General features: G+C 40.4%; 1 protein-coding gene across 1 annotated transcript; it reads right to left on the bottom strand.

Moving 5' to 3' along the window:
* LOC138898250 (uncharacterized) lies at positions 1-399 on the bottom strand. The gene has a single exon (XM_070184303.1). The coding sequence runs from the start codon at positions 397-399 to the stop codon at positions 1-3; it is 399 nt and encodes a 132-aa protein (XP_070040404.1).
* Between the last annotated feature and the right edge of the window lie 21,572 nt (positions 400-21,971).

Consider the following 21,971-nt stretch of genomic DNA (forward strand, 5'->3'; position numbering starts at 1 on the left):
CTAGTACAATTTTGCTCCATTTGTCTGATCGTACCTATCCTCCAGTTCCTGCCACAATTCCTTGGCATCGACCACATACTGTAAGTTATGTGCCAAATCTTTGGAAAGTGAGTTGAGAATCCACGATGTGACCATGTCGTCGCATCTCTCCCACTGCTCAAATGTCGGATGGTCGGAATCTGGCTTCTTACATTTTCCGGTGATGAAAACGACCTTATTCTTCACTGAGAGACCCCTGAGGATGCCTCTTCTCCAGGATCTATAACCAGTTCCGTCAAACACCACTGGCACTAGTGTCGATCCGGCACCCTCTGAAGGATGCATGTACAAGGGATTGGTCGAATCTAATGTATTTTTGTTTGTATTAGTTGAATCTGAAGCATCGTCATCCATCGCCATGATATAAGATGAATTAATCGACAAATCTGAAAAACTGTGGGTGAAAAATTAGGGTTTCCCGATTTTCCTTACAACTTCAAAAGGAACGAACAGGGAGCAGTGATGAAGGAGATGACCCTGCTCTGATACCATGTAGAAAACAGAGACTCAAGTGCGAGCGAAAATCGCCATTGATGTGGCGGTCGAAGCTTCGCAGAGATCAAACGAGAAAGGAGAAAAGAAAACGATGGAAACTTCTGGAGAGAGAGAGAGAGAAAAACGAAACTCTTTGATGAAATGAAAGTGAAGTGTAGTGTATCTGTATTGTACAGTACATATACACATACTATATTATTGGCTAATTACAAAACTACCCCTCAACTACATAAATACAAATACAGATATAATACACAATATTCTCAATAATCTTCAATGATTCTTGTGAGTAGCTTTGTCTCTGGCGATGGGGAAATAATTTCCGCATGCTAGACATTGATTATCGTGCACGGTAGGGATATGGGTGTGACTGTCTCATAATACACATTAAGATCCCCTCCTGGCCGAACCACCTCTCACAACCCAGAATTATCAAGTGCAGGAGCGTCCTAAGCATTTGATTCTTCTTCCTCTAAGTTAGATCATAGTAGTCATGAGTTGTTTTTCCCCTATAAAAGTGGCGATAGCAAACGTCGAAATTATGACGGCAAGGAAACTAGTAAAAGTAGGTATTTTCTGTGAGCGGCGAGATCACCGGCGCACTCTTCGTGATTTTCACATATGCCGCATATTTCCTTCCACTCTTTATGGGTGTTATCGTAATGGTTTCTGAGCCCGTCCACTGTCTTGAAGTTTCTGCATTCACAGTGCAAGCACTTTGGCTTCTCCCTTGTAGGGCGATCCAACAACAATTTAACTTTCTCTTTGTCCTTTAGTTCATCGTAGTCGGCACGTCCCATGAATGCATTAATAAGAGCAAGTAGTGATGAGCGAGAAGAGAGCAATGATGAGGGAGAAGAGAATAGTAGAACTGATTTAACAATGAGGGAGGAGAGAAGGGGTGAAGAGAAAGACGGAGAAAAATATATATATATCAGCACAACAAATTTTGTAACAGATTCTCCCTCCAAATTTTTGTGTGCGGGAGTGGGGGCATTACCGGGAAAGTATTTTTTGTTTTTTTGTTTTTTAATCTTTTCCTTTTTTGTTCCGTTGGGAAAAAGTTAACTAACTACATCTCAAATACCTTTGTCCCAAAAAATGGAAGAACTCCATCAATTAACTGATATGGAAATGGGACTATTAGAGAAAAGGAATTACCAGTCCAAAATTGTGTAACCGAAATTTGGCCCGGGTTGTTTCAACTGGATTGAGCTAAACTGGCCGATGGATAAGTAACGGCTAGTAGCTCCCATCTTAGCCATCCACGTGACCACGTGTCTTCTTTTCTTAAAATCACGACTCGAAATTTCCACCTTCAGGACTGTGATGGCGCCTAATATTTCACTTGCTAGGCAAGCCAACGTTAAAAATAATCTTAACCATTTTAAGCGATTTAAATTAAATAGAAGTCAATTACTGAAATAAAGTGCGAAAGCCCATAAATACTGTCACGACCAGGAATTTCCCACCAACGGGACCGTGATGGCGCCTAACATTTCACTTGCTAGGCAAGCCAACATTAGAGAATTATTAAACAAATTCCTTATTTCCATTTAGTAATGAACAATAATTAACTAAGATGAAATATAATAAGTACAAAATATCATAAAAACTGTATTAATTACTACCACCCCGATCTGGATTCACAATTCACGAGCATTCTAGAATTTGCTACAAGTAATAGTCAAAGAGAAACACAATTGTCTGAATGAAAGAAACGGTAGAACAAAAAAGATAGACAGGGACTTCAAGGTCTGTGAACGCCGACAAATCTACCTTGAGTCTCCGGACAGCGGACCAATAGCAAAATCTCGATCAACCCGAGCCGGTATCAAAATCTCCATAGAAAATGCAGAGTGCAGTATCATAAAAATAGTATTATTCTGCTTGGCATAAAAATAGGAGTCCATCCACATTAGGCACACAAATACGACCCTGCATCCTCAAAACTCTGTCATCTCCAATAGTAACCTGCTTGGCACCACCGTGCCGCACTGTGTCTCTAAGGACAAGTAAATGAGGATTGTCATCCTGCCGATCTCTGATGCGTTCAAACAAAGAAGACCGAGTAACTGTACAAGCTAGAACATGGCTGGGCTCAGAAACATCTAACCTCATGAGCTGGTTGGCCAATGAGTGAACATCCAACGCAAGCGGTCTCTCACCAACTGGAATATATGCAAGGCTACCCATACTGACTGACTTTCTACTCAAAGCATCGTCCATCACATTGGCCTTCCCGAGATGATACAATATGGTGATATCATAGTCTTTCAATAGCTCCAGCCAACTTCTCTACCTCAAATTTAGTTCCTTCTGCTTGAACAAATACTTCAAGATCCGATGATCAGTGAATACCTCACATGGAATGCCGTAAAGAAAGTGCCTCAAAATATTCAGCGCGTGAACAATGGCTGCCAGCTCTAGATCATGAACATGGTAATTCTTCTCGTGAACCTTCAGCTGTCGTGAAGCATATGCAATAACCTTGCCACCCTGCATCAATACCGCACCCAGACCAATACGAGATGCGTCACAATATACTGTATAAGATCCTGAACCTGTGGGTAACACTAATACCGGTGTCATGGTCAAAGCAGTCTTGAGCTTCTGAAAGCTTGTTTCACACTCGTCTGACCACCTGAACGGGGCACCCTTCTGGTTCAATCTGGTCAGCGGGGCTGCTATGGATGAAAACCCCTCCACAAATTGACGATAATAGCCCGCCAAACCCAGAAAACTATAGATCTTTATAGTTGATGTGGGTCTAGGCCAGTTCTAGACTGCCTCAATCTTTTTAGGATCCACCAGAATACCCTCTACGGATACAACGTGACCCAAGAAAGCAACTGAACTCAACCAAAACTCGCATTTTGAGAACTTAGCATATAACTAGCTATCTTTCAGAGTCTGAAGAACAATCTGAAGGTGCTTCTCATGCTCCTCTCGACTGTGGGAGTAGATCAAGATATCATCAATAAACACAACCACAAAGATATCCAAGTAGGGTTTGAACACCCGGTTCATCAAATTCATGAATGTTGCTGGGGCATTTGTCAGCCAAATAACATTACTAGAAACTCATAATGCCTATATCGAGTCCGAAAAGCTGTCGTAGGAACATCAAATGCCCTAATCCTCAACTGATGGTAGCCAGATCTCAAATCAATCTTTGAAAACACCTTGGCATCCTGAAGCTGATCAAATAAATCATCAATCCTCGGCAATGGATATTTGTTCTTGATGGTGACTTTGTTCAACTGCCTATAATTTATACGCATCCTCATCGATCCATCTTTCTTCTTCAAAACAACACAGGTACACCCCAAGGCGAGACACTAGGTCTAATGAAGCCCTTATCAAGCAAATCTTGCAACTGCTCCTTCAATTCATTCAACTCTGGCGGGGTCATGCGATATGGCGAAATGGAAATAGGCTGAGTGCCCGGAGCCAAATCAATGTTGAAATCAATATCCCTATCGGGTGGCATCCCAGGAAGGTCTGCAGGAAATACCTCTGGAAACCGACGAACAACCGGCACTGAATCTATGGAAGGAACCTCCGCACTAGAATCGCAAACATAAGCCAAATAAGCTAGACACCCCTTCTCGACCATATGCCGAGCCTTCACATAAGAGATAACCCTGCTGGCAGAATGGCCAAGATTCCCTATCCACTCTAATTGAGGCAACCCCTACAAGGCTAAGGTCACCGTCTTGGCGTGACAATCTAATATAGCATGATAAGGTGACAGCCAATCCATACCCAGTATGACATCAAAATCAACCATGTCAAGAAGTTGAAGATCTACACGAGTCTCAAGACTCCCAATGGTGACCACACACGAACGATAAACACAATCTACAACAATAGCATCTCCCACTAATGTGGACACATATAAAGGAAGCAACCAAATATGAAGCAAAATAGGATGGCACATAGGAGTAAGTAGATCCCGGATCAAATAGAACTGAAGCATCTCTACTGCAAACTGAAACAGTACATATGATAACAGCATCAGATGACTCAACCTCAGGCCTGGCTGGGAAAGCATAACACTGGGGTTGGGCCCCACCACCCTGAACTACATCCCTGGGATGGCCTCTAGCTGGCTGGTCTCCACCTCTAACGGCCTGAACTCCACCTCTAATAGTCTGGCCTCTACCTCTGGCTGCCTGACCCTTGCCTCTGGCTAGCTGACCAGGTGGTGCAGCAACTGGTGCCGGAACCATGGAACGAGAACACTACTGCTATGAGATGCATGTTGCCCGGGGGGAAAATCTAGATTGTGCATCGGATTACCACAAGTATAACATAACCTCTGCTATTGTGACTGATGACCCTGAAACTGACCCTGTCTACCCGAATAACCACCCTGATAACTCTGGAGAGGAGGTGCACTAATAGAAGTTGGTGGTGCACCGTAGGCTAACTGGTCGGAATAATGCATCTGAGGGCCACGACCACCTGAGGCACCGTGGGATGCCTGAAGCGCTGAATGAAATAGCCTGGGAGGATGGCCTCTACCAAAAGTACTCCTGCCTCTAGATGAGGCACCGCTGAACTCACCGGAATGACGAGGCCTCTTGTCAGACCCCTGACCTTTCTGAGTAAGAGCTATTTTGAATCTTCTGGCGACATAAGCAGCTGCCTGAAAATAAATCGCACTCCCAGTCTCCTTAGCCATCTGCAATCTGATAGGCTGAGCAAGTCCATCAATAAACCTCCTCACCCTCTCTCTCTCTCTCTCTCTCTCTCTCTCTCTCTCTCTCGGTGGGAAGTAGAATAATAGCATGACGGGCCAAATCAATAAAATGGGTCTCATACTGAGTAACAATCATATTGTCCTACTAAAGGCGCTCAAACTGACGGCGATGCTCCTCTCTCAATGTGATAGGCAGAAACTTCTCTATGAAGAGCTGAGAGAACTGGTCCCAAATAAGAGCAGGTGTATCTGGTCTGGTAAACAAGTAATCTCTCCACCATTTCTTGGCAGAACTAGTCATCTGAAAGGCAGCAAAATCGACCCCATTGGTCTCCACTATACCCATGTTTCGTAGAACCTCGTGGTAGCTGTCAAGACACTCCTGGGGATCCTCTGAAGGAGCACCACTGAAGTGAATAGGAAAGAGCTTGGTAAACCTGTCCAATCTCCATAAAGCCTCAAAAGACATAGCTGGTCCATCCCCGACCTGTGCCGCAATAACCGACTAAACTAATCCGATTGGCTGAGCTACTGGAGCCTGATACTGGGGAGCTATTTTCTCCAGAGCGGGAGTGGTGGGAGTCTGGGCTCCTCCTCCAGCCTGAGAGACTGCTGGTGCCATGGGAAATGCGCTAGTATGGGCTACACTCTCCATAATGCCCACCAAACGGACCAAAGCGTCCTGAAGTACTGGGGTAGCAATGAACCCCTCCGGAACCTGAGTTGGTCCGGCAGGAACAGTCTGGGTTGGAACCTCCTCGTCAAGCTCTATCTGAGGCTCCACTGCTGGGGCTGCTGCTCGGGCCCTAGGCTGAGCCCTGCCACTGGCACGGCCTCGGCCTCGACTTCTGCCCCGCATAGGAGCTGCCACTGGAGGCTTTGGCTGCTGCTTAGGTGAGGAAGCGGTACATGTTCTTGCCATCTGCGAGAGAATAAGAGTAGAAGAGTTCAATCAGCATTGAGAAAGCAAAATCGCACGACAGAGAAGAAAAGAAGTGAAACTAATTCCTAAACTTCATAGACTCTGGAAGATAAGCACAGACGTCTCTGTACCGATCCTCTAGACTCTACTAAGCTTGCTTGTGAATCGTGAGACCTAGGCAACCTAGTGCTCTGATACCAACTGTCACGACCCGGAATTTCCCACCGACGGGACCGTGATGGCGCCTAATATTTCACTTGCTTAGGCAAGCCAACGTTAGAGAATTATTAAACCAATTCCTTATTTCCATTCAGTAATTAACAATAATTAACTAAGATGAAATATAATAAGTCTAAATTATCATAAAAATGTATTAATTACTACCACCCGGATCTGGAGTCATAATTCCCGAGCATTCTATAATTTGCTACAAGTAATAGTCAGAAATAAATACAACTACCTGAACGAAAGAAACAGTATAATAGAAAAGATAGACGAGGACTTCAAGGTCTGTGAACGCCGACAGATCTACCTTGAGTCTCCGAACAACGGACCAATTGCAAAATCTCGATCAACCCGAGCCGGTATCAAAATCTGCACAGAAAGTACAGAGTGCAGTATTAGTACAATGTACTGGTAAGTGTTGAGCCTAACCTCGACGAAGTAGTGACGAGGCCAAGGCAAGGCACCTACAAATCAACCTGTACAATTTAACAGTGTATATGCAAATAACATAAATGAAGAACTAAACAGGAAATGTCGGGAGGGGAACATATTGAGGGGAATACAAGGTAAATAACTATAACAGAATGATCACCGGAGCGGTCAATATACCATGAATCAACAAGAATAGTGAATACAATAAGGAAAAATGCACGGCATCACCCTTCGTGCTTTTACTTTCAATTTCACCATAAAATTAATAGAAACGGCATGGCATCACCCTTCGTGCATTAACTCTCATATCATGGCACGACATCACCCTTCGTGCATTAACACTCACAATATGGCACGGCATCACCCTTCGTGCATTAACACTCTCCCTTACCATAATGCAATGCATAAATAACAACAAGGAGATAGAATAACAAGTACAAACCTTACTTCAATATTTGGTTCCATAATATCAATCTCAAGTTTGAAATAAAAACTCAATTATCACCAGAAAATCCGTAAAACATGATAATGACAATCAATTTAACAACTCTAGTATAACACATAGTAATTAGGCATGGAAATGAGACAATATAAGAGAATGGAAGAAACATGCAAAAATAGGTAAATTGGCGGCGCATAAGTAATCGTCACCTCACATATACGCCGCTCACATGAATTTCACTTAGCAAGTAATCTAAGGTTCCTAATTCCCTCAAGTCAGGGTTAGACACAACACTTACTTCGCGCCGAAGGCCACCTCATTCTCAATCACAGCTTTTCCTTTGGAATTCACCTCCAAACCACTCGTATCTATTCAAAAATGACTCAATAATATCAAATATTGCTAAAGGAATCAATTATATTGCATAAATTAAATTTTCCAAATTTTTCTCCAAAAAGTCAAAAAATTGACTCCGGGCCCGCTTGGTCAAAATCCTAGGTTCAGACCAAAATCCTTTTACACACTCACCCCCGAGCCCGAATATGTAATTAGTTTTGGAATTCGACCTCAAATTGGGGTCTAAATCCTTAAATTCCCGAAATCCCTAGTTTCTACCCTAACCCCTAATTCTACCATGAAAACTCTAGATTACAGGTTGAAATTTCAAGAAATGTAATGGGTAATTGAAAGAAAATGGTTTAGAATCACTTACCAACAATTTGGGGAAGAAATGACTCTTGAAAAATCGCCTCTTACCTTTTGGTTTTTGAGAAAAATGAGTTTTTGGCTAAAATCCCGTTTTTGGATTCTGTTAAGTGTTGGGCGACAGTGTTCATCGCGAGAGCACCGTCGCGTTCGCGAAGGCTAAGTCCCCCATCACTTCGCGTTCGAGACCAGGCCTTCGCATTAGCGAAGAAGAAAACTTCAACTGCCCAGTTTACTCTTCGCGTTCACGAGAGTACCTTCGCGAACGCGAAGAAGGACATGCGAGAACACAGACTCTCAAGAAAAACAAGATTTCCTAACTCCAAAACATCATGTAGCCTATCTGAAACTCACTCGAGCCCTCGGGGCTCCAAACCAAATATGCACACAAGTCTAAAAAATCATACGAACCTGCTCGCATGATCAAATAGCTAAAATAACACCTATAACTATGAATTTAGCATCAAATCAAATAAAATTCTCAAGAACACTTTAAAATTTCTATTTTCTCAACTGGACGTTCGAATCACGTCAAATCAACTCCGTTTCTCACCAAATTTCATAGACAAGTTTTAAATATTATAATGAACCTATAACGGGATCCGAAACCAAAATATGGACCCGGTACTAACAATGCCAAACATCAATCAATTCTTAAAAATAATTAATTTTCAAACTTTTAATTTTCATCAAAAATTCATAACTTGAGCTAGGGACCTCCGAATTCGATTTCGGGCATACGCCCAGGTCCCATAATTTGATACGGACCTATCGGGACCGTCAAAACATGGATCCCGGCCCGTTTATCACATATACTGACCGAAGTCAACTAAAATTAACTTTTAAGGCAAAATTACTTATTTATATTAGTTTTCAACATAAAAGCTTTCCGGAAACCTACCCGGACTGCGCACGCAAATTGAAGAGGGTAAAAATAAGATTTTTAAGGCTTAAGAGTACAGATTCGAGTTCTAAAATATAAGATGACCTTTTGGGTCATCACAAATACCGAATTATCAAAATACATTCCTGAATCAGGTGTCACAAGTGCATGTGCTATTAGAATAATACAAATAAAGGTCTAAATAAAATTCAAGCTATTTGAAAGATAATACACACCTAAGATAAATAGAAGGCGACTTCAAAACTACGGATGTTGTGCAGTTATACCTCAAGTCTCCTCTAGGTAGTTGAATCCGAGCACGTCTATGGTACGTCGCTGGGAGCAACTCCAAAATCTGCACAAGAAGTGCAGAGTGTAGTATGAGTATAACCGACCCGATGTACTCCGTAAGTGTCGAGCCTGACCTTGACGAAGTAGTGACGAGGCTATGACAGGACACGTACGTAAACAACATGTACAAGTATATACAAATACGAAGCAACAATAAAACAACAAATAACACTTTATAAATTTGGGAGGGTACATGTGAATGAGGTTGATATAATAATTTCAGTAGGAGAATTATCACTTAGCAGGCAAATAATTCCTCAACAATATAATGAGCAACTGATGATATGAAAATGGCACGGCACCACCCTTCGTGCTTTTACTCTCATTTGGCACGGCATCACCCTTCGTGCTTTTATACTCTCTGAAAATGACACGGCATCACCCTTCGTGCTTTTACACTCACAAATGGCACGGCAACACCCTTCATGCTTTTATACTCTTCCTTACCATGACAATGATATTATAAATAATACAAATGGCACGACATCACTTTTCATGCTTTTACACTCTTCCGTGTCATGAAAATAATAATATAAATCCGGAAGAGTATTTAAATGTGGGGATATACACTTATCAATCAATTCAGTACCAGAATACCGATTTCACCCTCCAAAATATTCAACAATAACTAAATGAATAATAATTTCACAAATAATGATCAAATAATCAATAATAAACTTAAGCAGAAATATCTTAATTAAATAGGAAATTATTCACAATAAACAAATTCCACCTGCATGCTTTGACTCAACCACAACGCATACGTACTCGTCACCTCACATATACATTGTACCCGCATATTAAATCAGGTAGCAAATAGACAAATAAGTCCTACTCCCTCAAGTCAAGGTTAACCATGCCACTTACATCGCTTTGCAACCAACTCAAGATTCCAATAAACATGTGCCTCGCGAATTCGTGTTCGAAATCCTCAAATCTAGTCATAAACAATTTAATATACACAATACAAATCGTAGGAATTAATTCCATATGAATTTACTAATTTTACGGATTAAAATCCAAAATTTATCTAAAACTCGACAATGGGACCCACGTCTCAAATCCCAAAAAAACTCATAAAATCCAAACGCACGTTTCGATACGAGTTCAACCATACAAAAATTATCGAATTCCGACATCGGATTGACCTTCAAATCTTAATTTTATATTTTTGGAAGATTTTATAAAATCTGATTTTTCCTCCTTAAATTCACGGATTCATAATGAAAATGAGTATGGAATCATGAAATATAATCAATATAGGATAAGGAACACTTACCATAATGTTTTCTCGTCCAAATCGCCCAAAAATCGTCTTACCCGAGCTCAAAATAAAAAATGGTAGAAAATGGAGTGAAATCCCATTTACAAAATTTAAGTTCTGTTTGCCCAGGTTTTTACCCTATGCGATCGCAGAAATTCCTTCGCGATCGCGTAACACAATTGCACAGCTGCCAAATTTTTTCTCTTCGCGAACGCGAAGAACCATTTTCCAGCCTTTTGCGATCGCAGATGGCTGAATGCGATCGCATAGCACAAATCGCGTGCTACAACTTCTGCCTCACTCCTTCTTCGCGAACACGACTTTGCCCACGCGTTCGCGATGCCTTAGCTTCTCCAACTGTGCGATCGCGGACAATACTATGCGATTGCATAGTATAAATTTTCATTAGTGCTCAATAAACCTTTGTGATCGTTGATGAAGCCACGCGATCGCATAGAAGGAAACCAGAACTGGGAAATACCAGATTTTCAGTCATATGTTCTTGAACAAAAATGGTGTGAGGCTCATCCGAAATTCACCCGAGCCCTCGGGGCTCCAAACCAAACATGCACACAAGTTCAAAAACCTCATACGAACTCGCTCGCATGATCAAAACATCAATTTAACACCTAGAATTATGAATCTGATGCCAAATCAAGTGGGATTTCTAAGAAAACTTTAAAATTTCTATTTTAACAATCGGACGTCCGAATCATGTCAAACCAGCTTCGTTTTTTACCAAATTTGGCAGACAAGTAATAAATATAATAATGGAGCTATATCGGGTTTCGGAACCAAAATACGGACCCGGTATCAACAAAGTCAAACTTTAGTGAAATCTCTTAAGTCATTAAACCTTTAAACTTAAAGTTTTCGACAACATGTGATAACTTGAGCTAGGGACCTCCGAATTCAATCCCGGGCATACGACCAAGTCCCAAATCATGATACGGACCTATCAAAATAGTCAAAACACTGAGCCGGGCCCGTTTGTTCAAAATGTTGACCAAAGTCAATCCACTTAAGTTTTAAAACTCTATTTCACATTTTAATTAATTTTTCACATAAAAACTTTCCGGAAAAATTTACGGACTGCGTATGCAAGTCGAGGAATTATGAATAGTGCTATTTGAGGTTTCATAACACATAAATAATTATTAAATTTAAAGATGACCCTTTGGGTCATCACATTTTCCACCTCTAAAACAAACGTTTGTCCTCGAACGGAATTAGAAAAGTACCTGAGGTGGTGAAGAGGTGTGGATATTTACTCCGCATGTCTGACTCGGACTCCCAGGTAGATTCTTCTACCGGCTGACCTCTCCATTGCACCCGAACTGAAGGATAACTTTTAGACCTCAACTGTCGGACCTGCCGGGCTAGAATAGCTGCTGGTTCCTCTTCGTAAGTCAAATCCTTGTCCAATTGGACTGAGCTAAAATCTAATACATTGGACGGATCATCATGGTATTTTCAGAGCATAGACACATGGAACACCGGATGAACCGCTGATAAACTAGGTCGTAATGCAAGCATGTAGGCTACTTCGCCCACCCTTTCAAGAATTTTGAAGGGTCCTATATACCTAGGGCTCAACTTGCCCTTCTTTCCAAACCTCATTACACCTTTCATAGGTGAAACCTGGAGCAATATTTTTTCTCCAACCATGAATGCAATATCACGAACCTTACGGTCGGCATAACTCTTTTGCCTAGACTGAGCTGTGCGAAGTCGATCCTGAATAGCCTTGACCTTATCCAAGGCATCCTGTACCAAATCAGTACCCAACAACTGAGCCTCTCCCGGTTCAAATCAGCCAACTGGCGAATGACATCGCCTCCCGTACAATGCTCAACTGGTAGCTATTATTATAGACAAACTCCACAAGTGGCAATAATTGATCCCAAGAACCTCCAAAGTCTATAACACAAGCGCGAAACATATCTTCCAATATCCGAATAGTGCGCTCTAACTGTCTGTCTGTCTATGGATAAAATGTTGTACTCAACTCAACCCGTGTGCCTAACTCATATTGTACAGCCTTCCAGAAGTGTGAAGTGAACTGCGTACCTCGATCAGAAATGATAGACACGGGCACACCGTGAAGGCGGACAATCTCACGAATGTAAATTTCAGCTAACCGCTATGAAGAATAGGTAGCTGCCACTGGAATGAAATGTGCTGACTTGGTCAACCTGTCCACAATGACCCAAACTGCGTCGAATTTTCTCAGAGTCCATGGGAGCCCAACAACAAAATCCATAGTGATACGCTCCCACTTCCACTCAAGAATTTCTAACTTCTGAAGCAAACCACCAGGTCTCTGATGCTCGTACTTGACTTGCTGACAATTTAGACACCATCTGCATATGCAACTATATCCTTCTTCATTCTCATCCACCAATAATGTTGCCGTAAATCTTGATATATTTTGGCGGCACCTGGATGAATAGAATACCGGGAACTGTGTGCCTCTTCAAGAATTAATTCACGAAGTCCGTCAACATTAGGCACACAAATATGACCCTGCATTCGCAGAACTTCATCTTCCCCCACAACAACCTATTTAGCATCACCGTGCCGCACCGTGTCCTTAAAGACAAGTAAATGAGGATCATCATATTGTCGCTCTCTGATGCGCTCATACAAAGAAGACCGAGCGACTGTGCAAGCTAGAACCCGACTGGGCTCTGAAACATCTAACCTCACGACCTGATTAGCCAAAGTCTGGACATCTGCAGCTAATGGTCTCTCACCAACCGGAATATAAGCAAGGCTGCACATAATCACAACCTTTCTACTCAAAGTATCGGCCACTACATTAGCCTTTCTGGGGTGATACAAACTGGTGATATCATAGTCTTTCAATAACTCCAACTATTTTCTCTGCCTCAAATTAAGATCTTTTTGTTTCAACAGATACTAAAGGCTACGATGATCAGTAAATACCTTATACGAGACACCGTAGAGGTAATGCCTCCAAATCTTCAGCGCATGAATAATGGCTTCCAATTCTAAGTCATGAACAGGATAATTCTTCTCGTGAACTTTCAACTGCCGCAACGCATATGCAATCACCCTGCCATCTTGCATCAATACTGTACCAAGCCCAACGCGAGATATGTCACAATACACCATATAAGATCCTAAACCTGTGGGTAATATCAACACTGGCGCCGTAGTCAAAGCGATCTTGAGCTTCTAAAAGCTTAACTCACACTCGTCTGACCATCTGAATGGGACACCTTTCTGGGTCAGACTGGTCAATGGGCTTGCTATAGATGAAAACCCTTCCACGAACCGGAGATAATAACCTGCCAAACCCAGGAAACTCTGGATCTCTGTAATTGAAGTAAGCCTAGGCCAATTCTGAGCAGCCTCAATCTTCTTAGGATTAACTTTTATGCCTCCTGCCGATTCAACATGCCCTAAAAAGGCAACTGAGTCTAACCAAAATTCACATTTTAAAATTTTGGCATATAACTGATTATTCTTCATAGTCTAAAGCATACTCCGAAGATGCTGCTTATGCTTCTCTCGACTGTTGGTGTAAATCAAGATATCATCAATGAATACAACCATAAAATAATCCAAATAGGGCTTGAACACCCGATTCATCAAATCCATAGATGTTGTTGGGGCATTTGTCAGTCCAAATGACATCACTAGGAATTTGTAATGCCCATACCGAGTCCGAAAAGCTGTCTTAGGGACATCGGATGCCCTAATCTTCAACTGATGGTAACCTGAACTCAAATCGATCTTCGAAAATACCTTGGCACCTTGAAGCTGATCGAATAAGTCATCAATTCTTGGCAACGAATATTTTTTTTTGATAGTGGCCTCATTCAACTACCGATAATCTATGCACATCCGCATAGAACCATCTTTCTTCTTTACAAATAATATTGGTGCACCCCAGGGTGAGACACTAGGTCTAATGAATCCCTGATCAAGCAAGTCTTGTAACTGCTCCTTCAATTCATTCAACTCCGGTAGGGCCATACGGTATGGTGGGATAGAAATGGGCTGAGTGCCCGGAGCTAAATCAATACAGATGTCAATATCTCTGTCGGGTGGCATCCCCGTCAAATTTATAGAAAATACTTCTGGAAATTCACGAACAACTAGTACTGAGTCCACAGAAGGAACATTCGCACTGGATTGCGAATATAAGCCAAATAGGCTAGACACCCTTTCACGACCATACGCCAAGCCTTCATATAAGAAATAACCCTGCTGCTAGAATGACCAGGAGTTCCTTTCCACTCTAATGGAGGTAACCCCGACATGGATAAGGTCACTGTCTTGGCATGACAATCCAATATAGCATGATAAGGTGACAGCCAATCCATACCCAAGATGACATCAAAATCTACCATATCAAGAAGTAGAAGATCCACACTAGTCTCAAGACTACCAATAGTAACAACACACGAATGATAGGCATGATCTACCATGATAGAATCTCCCACCGGAGTAGACACATACACAGGAGCACTCAGAGAATCACGAGACATCACCAGATATGAAGCAAAATAAGAGAACACATAGGAATAAGTAGATCCTGGATCATATAGAACTGAAGCACCTCTATGGAAAATTGGAACAATACGTGTAATCACGGCATCGGATGACTCGGCCTCAAGCCTAGCTGGAAAAGCATAAAATCGGGGTTGGGCCCCACCACTTTGAACTGTGTCCCTTGGACGGCCTCTAACTAGCTGGCCTCCACCTCTAACGGCTTGACCTCCACCTTTAATGGTCTGACCTCCACCTCTAGCTGCCTGACCCCTACCTCAGGCTGGCTGAGCAGGCGGTGAAGCAACCGGTGCTGGAATCATAGCACGAGAACCCTATTGTTGCATACTGCCCTAAGACCTGGGGAAAATCTAGCAATATGCCTCAGATCACCACAAGTATAACAGGACCTCGACAGTTGTGACTGTTGACCCTGAAATTGTCCCTGTCGACTTGAGTAACCACCCTAAAAACTCTGGATCGGAGGTGCACTGTAGGATGCCTAGAGCACTGAATGAAACAACCTGAGAGGATGACCCATACCAAAATTATCCCTGCCTCCAGTTGAGGCACCCTGAACCACCAAACTGACCAGGTCTCTTATTAGACCCCTGCCATCTCTCCTGTGCAAGAACCATCTCGATCCTCCTAGCAACATTAGTAGCCGCTTGAAAAGAAATCTCACTTACGGTCACCTTGGCCATCTGAAGCCTAATAGGGTGAGTAAGTCCCTTAATAAACCTCCTCACTCTCTCTCCCTCTGTAGAAAGTAAAAGGAGAGCATGACGGGCTAGATCCACAAAATGGGTCTCGTACTGAGTAACAGTCATACTGCCCTGCTGGCGACGCTCAAATTGCCTGCGAAAATCCTCTCTCAATGTGATAGGGAGGAACTTCTCTAGAAATAGCCGTGAGAACTGCTCCTAAGTTAGTGTAGGCGACCCAGCTGGTCTGGTCATCATAAAATCTCTCCACCACCTCTTGGCGGAACCCGTCATCTGAAATACAGCAAAATCAACCTCATTGGTCTCAACTATACCTATGTTTCGTAGCACCTCATGGCAACGGTCAAGATAATCTTGTGGGTCCTCAGAAGGTGTACCACTAAAGTGAACTGGAAAGATCTTAGTAAACTTATCGAGTCTCAATAAGGCCTCAAAAGACATGGTTGGCCTATCACCGGCCTGTGCCGCAACAACTGGCTGAACTACCCTAACTAGCGGTGCTGCTGGAGCCTGATACGTGGGACCCACATCTACAATCCCAAAAAAACTCATAAAATCCGAATACCCGTTCCGATACGAGTTCAACCATACAAAAATTATCAAATTTTGACATGGGATTGACCTTCAAATCTTAATTTTACATTTTTGGAAAATTTTATAAAATCTTATTTTTCCTCCCTAAATTTACGGATTCATAATGGAAATGAGTATGGAATCATGAAATATAATCAATACAGGATAAGGAACACTTACCCCAATGTTTTCCCGTGAAAATCGCCCAAAAATCGTCTTACCCGAGCTCAAAATCGAAAATGGTAGAAAATGGGGAGAAATCCCATTTATAGAACTTAAATTCGGTTTGCCCATGTTTTTACCCTATGTGATCGCGGAAATTCCTTCGCGATCACATAACACAATTGCACAACTGCCAAATTTTTGCTCTTCGCGAATGTGGAAGAGCTTATGCGAACGCGCAAGAACCATTTCCCAACCTAACATGATTGCGGACGGCTGAATGCGATCGCATAGCACAAATCGTGTGCTACAGCTTCTTCCTCACTCCTTCTTCGCAAACGCGGCTTTGCCCACGCGTTCGCGATGCCTTAGCTTCTCCAACTGTGTGATCGTGGACAATACTATGAGATCGCATAGTACAAATTTTCATCAGTGCTTAATAAACCTTTGCAATTGCGGATGAAGCCACGCGATTGCATAGAAGGAAACCAGAACTGGGAAATACGAGATTTCCAGCCATCTGTTCTTGAACAAAAATGGTCTGAGGCTCGTCCAAAACTCACCCGAGCCCTCGGGGCTCCAAACCAAACATGTACACAAGTCCAAAAACCTCATACGAACTTGCTCGCGCGATCAAAACACCAATTTAACACCTAAAATGATGAATCGGACGCCAAATCAAGTAAGATTTCTAAGAAAACTTTAAAATTTCTATTTTAATAACCGGACGTCTGAATCACGTCAAACCAGCTTTATTTTTTTACCAAATTTGGCAGACAAGTCATAAATATAGTAATGGAGTTATAACGGGTTTCAGAACTAAAATACGGACCCGGTATCAACAAAGTCAAGCATTAGTCAAATCTCTTAAGTCATTAAACCTTTAAACTTAAAAATTTCAACAACATGTGATAACTTGAGTTAGGGACCTCCAAATTCGATTCCGAACATACGCCCAAGTCCCAAATCATGATATGGACCTATCGGAATCGTCAAAACACTGATCCGGACTCGTTTACTCAAAATGTTGACCAAAGTCAACCCACTTGGGTTTCAAAGTTCTATTTCACATTTTAATCAATTTTTTACATAAAAACTTTCCGAAAAATTTACGAATTATGCACGTAAGTCGAGTAATGATGAATAGTGCTATTTGAGGTTTTAAAACACAAAAATAATTATTAAATTTAAAAATGACCCTTTGGGTCATCATAAAGGGTCATCACACTTATATTCCAGCTAAGAATTAAAGATATTATTTCTACCCTAAAACTTCCATATTAGACAACACATGTCTGATTTTTTACAATCCCTTAATCCGTTTCTAATACACCCCGATACATGACAATAATGCAAAAGAGTAAGATAAAACCCGAACGTGTGTTTGCACATACACTTTCCTACAAAAGAAAATTACAAGAGGCAAGATGGAAAGGGAAATTTTTACATAACGTGTGTTTGAATATAGTCTTGTTAGTAATCTCTATTCGAAATAAATCATGCAACCTGTAAACAAAAACAGAGGAAATTAAATTAGCAGTATGGAAATGGTTGATTTGGATTAAAAAATGTTAATATAATATCAATGTTAATAAATAAATGTTGTTGATAAAATTAACCAATCAGCCGAAGTCGACGACAATGCGAGGCTTGCTTTCTTTTCTACTCTTTAAAAACTAGAAGTACAGTTGTATATGAATTCATCAAATCTCTTTTCTCCTCCAACCTGCTTAAATAGTCTTGTGCCCTTATACATTGCAAGAAAAAAAGCAGAACATGATGATGACTTCCTCTCATTATAAACCCAATCACCCCATAGTATAGCAATTCGTTCATAAGTAGAAAAAACAACACTATTTGCAAACATATTCAGATTGATAGTGATATCATGTATACAAAGATTAAAGGGAAGATTAGCAAATTTGACATAAACAACCAAGTCTGCTATGGAAGATGAATAACGCTGCGAACAATATATGACGTTATGGAACCCCAGCTCGGCAAGCCATCTAAATGGCTTCATGTTAATCCCAACATCCAGTAAGTCCATATCACCATGGCTGCAAATATGTAAAAAATCTATCATGAATCCAATAAGTTAAAATATTTGTTATCCGAAACTCATAAACTAAGATGAGAAATTAACGTAATAGAACTTTAAGCTTGTTTGGATGGTTGTTACATATCGTTTCATAATGTATCGTATTGTATAGTATTATATTGTACTGTATCGTTTGATGAATACAATATTTGTATAGATTGTATCGTTTGCCGTTGTTTTATAATGTCACGCACCAGCAATATGAAGCATAAACTTGCAATATTATAAAGAAAAATCATGATATGAGGTAAAATTATTCTATAAAAGGTAGGGTAAATGGTATAATATAATTATTTAATAATAATAGAGGGTGAGATGAGAGAAAAATACAAGGTAACGACGTGACCACACCAAATCGGTCGTTACATAAAGTGACACATTTCATCGTTACGTAACGACGAATTTAACGATATGATACAATAAAATTTAAGTAACGATCAAAACAAATATCGTATTTAAAGTAACAATACGATACAATACAATAGGTAACAACCATCCAAATAACAGTGGTTTGGAGTCCTCATTGAGGGTTCAAGACCTATGATTTTACTCATTCCTTTTTTTTATTTTTAACACCCTTTACATCCAGAAAGATAGACAATGTTTTTACTTATTCTCACACATCTTAAACCTCTAGCTTTGTCGGTTGTGGTGGAGGTTTTGTGCTAGAATATCAGAAAAATCAAGTAGACACCAGTTTGCAGGTTTTTGTTTTTTTTCATTTTCCCAAATATGTCTGTTTCTAAACAAAAGATATTTTTACATGGTGAAGAAAACGAAATGCGAGAGGAAGAAATTGCTATGAACCATTTGCTTTATTTAAAGGACTATTTTCTTGATACGCAGGTCACTAACACGTTAATGGATGATTTATATGTTGGGTCAAATTGAGCGAGTTAGATTATGACTCATTAATTAGTCCATTTGGATTCAACTCGCTTTTACTCAAGCTAATTTTGGGTGGTTCACTAACTCGTCCATTTATAAATTATAATTTTAACTCATTTTAAACCGTCCAAATAACGCTCAACCCGTTCAGTTGCCATCCCTACTTGTGATAGTACATCTGTCAAGATATACATTCTCCCAAGTTAAATGTTCGGTTCCAGTTGGATTCTTTCTTAGTGAATTCCCCGCATACTTTGTACAACTCAGAAATGCACTTCCATGCATCAAATCCTAAATACTTTATATAAATGTTTTCAACTCGTAAAACATTAATATAACATGAACCGGAGATATTTATGATCTTTTGGTTCAATGGATAATGTGAACCAGAGAATCTTGGTCAATGGTAAATCAGATAAAACTACTCTTGCACATAGATGAGTAAATTTTCAATTAAAAAAAAAATATATTAACAGCAAGGTTTGATACAATTTGTGTAAACTCGATCGATAACATGGACAGTGAGCAAGTATATTGTGTTTAAAATGGACAGTCCAGCGCATTAAGTTCCCGTTATGCACGGGGTCCGGGAAAGGGTTGGACCACAAGGGTCTATCGTACGCAATTTACCCTGTATTTCTGCAAGAGGTTGTTTCCACGGCTCGAACATGTGACTCATGTGTTTCTTTTACCAAAATTGGTGGATTAGAATAGATAGCCATCAAGCTTCTCTGTTGAAGAGATTACTTCATGATATCCTCGAGCGACATGAGAAAACTGCGTACAACAACAACATACCCAGTGAAATCACACAAGTGGGGCCCGGGGAAAATAGAGTGCAGACCTTACCCCTAGTTTATTTAAAGATCGATCATTGCCTAAATTGTTTATATAGTAAATAAAGGGATTGACCGAGCAATGGTAAAAGAGCCATCACTAACCTCAGAAAACAGTCTGTTCGATCAGTGAACTGGTGCAAGAAAAAGCTCCTGCAAAAAGGTGAAGAATCTAAAATTTCGTGTAAAGCTATAGATTAAAAGAACTACACATGGTTAATTAAAGCCAGAATTCAAAAAGATTAACCAGCAGTATAAAAATATCAAGTTTTCTCTTCTTGTAAGTCTACAATATAGTGTTATCAAATGCGAAAAACGCAAAAAAGTTCTAAGGTCTATTGGGTATTTAAGCGCAAAGCGCAAATAAAGTGTGGGCTTTAACGAAGAAAGGGCGCAAATGAAAAAAACTACAAATATGTATATATAGTCCGAGACTAATATCTATAAGCAGGAATACCAAATGTGTGTATGGACAAAGAAATTGAAGAAACTTTATTATAAAGTAAAATATTAATTGTTTAGCATTTCCTCTTCTAGATTACGCTTATTGACAAGGAAAAGTATATCTTAGAGCCTTGATGACAACGCTGTGAACTGATCAACATGTTTTTAGCCTTGCTTCAAAGCTTAAGCGCGCTTTAAGTGTGCCTTTGATAACACTGCTACAAAGTTGAAGTGATGGAAGACGAAAATCATTTCTCTTCGAGGAATTCTGATTTTCTGCTTTCTCCGGTAAAAGCTCCTTATTCTACAGTTTTCATTATAAAAAGGAAATAAACCAATCAACATCTATAAGCAACGTAAAGAATCATTTTCAGTGTTTCACTATAAGATTATTAACCTTCAACTTTCTTGCTCCGCTAATGATCTTGTAAATAATGCAACTTTATCTGCTCATTCACATAGAAAAAAAATACTATTTGACAAAAACACCTAGTATTACTTGTAAGCCTTCAAAAAAAAAAAAATGAATGCAGTAACACATCAAGAGAGTCGTACACATAAATCTCGCCTTCTGTAGCTTAACACTGGAGGCCTCCCATAGAAATTTATAAAGCTAGTCGTGTGAGGATTTCTCTATCTTTTAAAGGTAGAGGTAAAGTCTGCATACATATTGCCCTCCCCAAACCCTACTTGTCGGAATACAATCGGTTTGTTGTTGTTGTTGTTGTTTGTAGTCGTCTGAGGATTGGTTAACCAAGATATCGCGAAGTACCTAAGAAATTCAGAGGATCAGGAGAAGGAAATAATAACATCTTCAAATTATGAAATTGTGAACAAGAGAACATTGGCAGCAACTTCCCATAATCAAGAAAAGAAGTTGATCTAAATTACTCCTATTACACAAGCAAAGCATGCTGCAATAGCATAATAAACAAATTTTTTTTTAAAACGCATTAGAGTCATTTACTGGAAAATGCTAATTATAACTATCATACAAGAGATTATGATTAAGGGAGGAAAAGAAATGGGCATCCACAGGTGTCAGCATTTCTTACAACTGATATATTTGCACTTTTGAAATTTTCAGCTCTCTATAATAATTAGATTACGGAAATTTAACTGTCGATAAGTACAAATTCAAAACCGTAAAATAAAAACCAAAACGCAAGCTCAAAACAACTTTCAACTCAAATTGAGCAAAATCAGATATTTTAAGAAATGGAAACCTCGTGCTCATAACTCAGAACGATACATA

Source organism: Nicotiana tomentosiformis, chromosome 8, assembly GCF_000390325.3.
Source record: "Nicotiana tomentosiformis chromosome 8, ASM39032v3, whole genome shotgun sequence".
Classification (NCBI taxonomy): domain Eukaryota; kingdom Viridiplantae; phylum Streptophyta; class Magnoliopsida; order Solanales; family Solanaceae; genus Nicotiana; species Nicotiana tomentosiformis.

Bases quoted from the DNA above. Each gene is read 5' to 3' on its own strand.
- LOC138898250 (XM_070184303.1), bottom strand. From the start codon at position 399: ATGGCGATGGATGACGATGCTTCAGATTCAACTAATACAAACAAAAAT.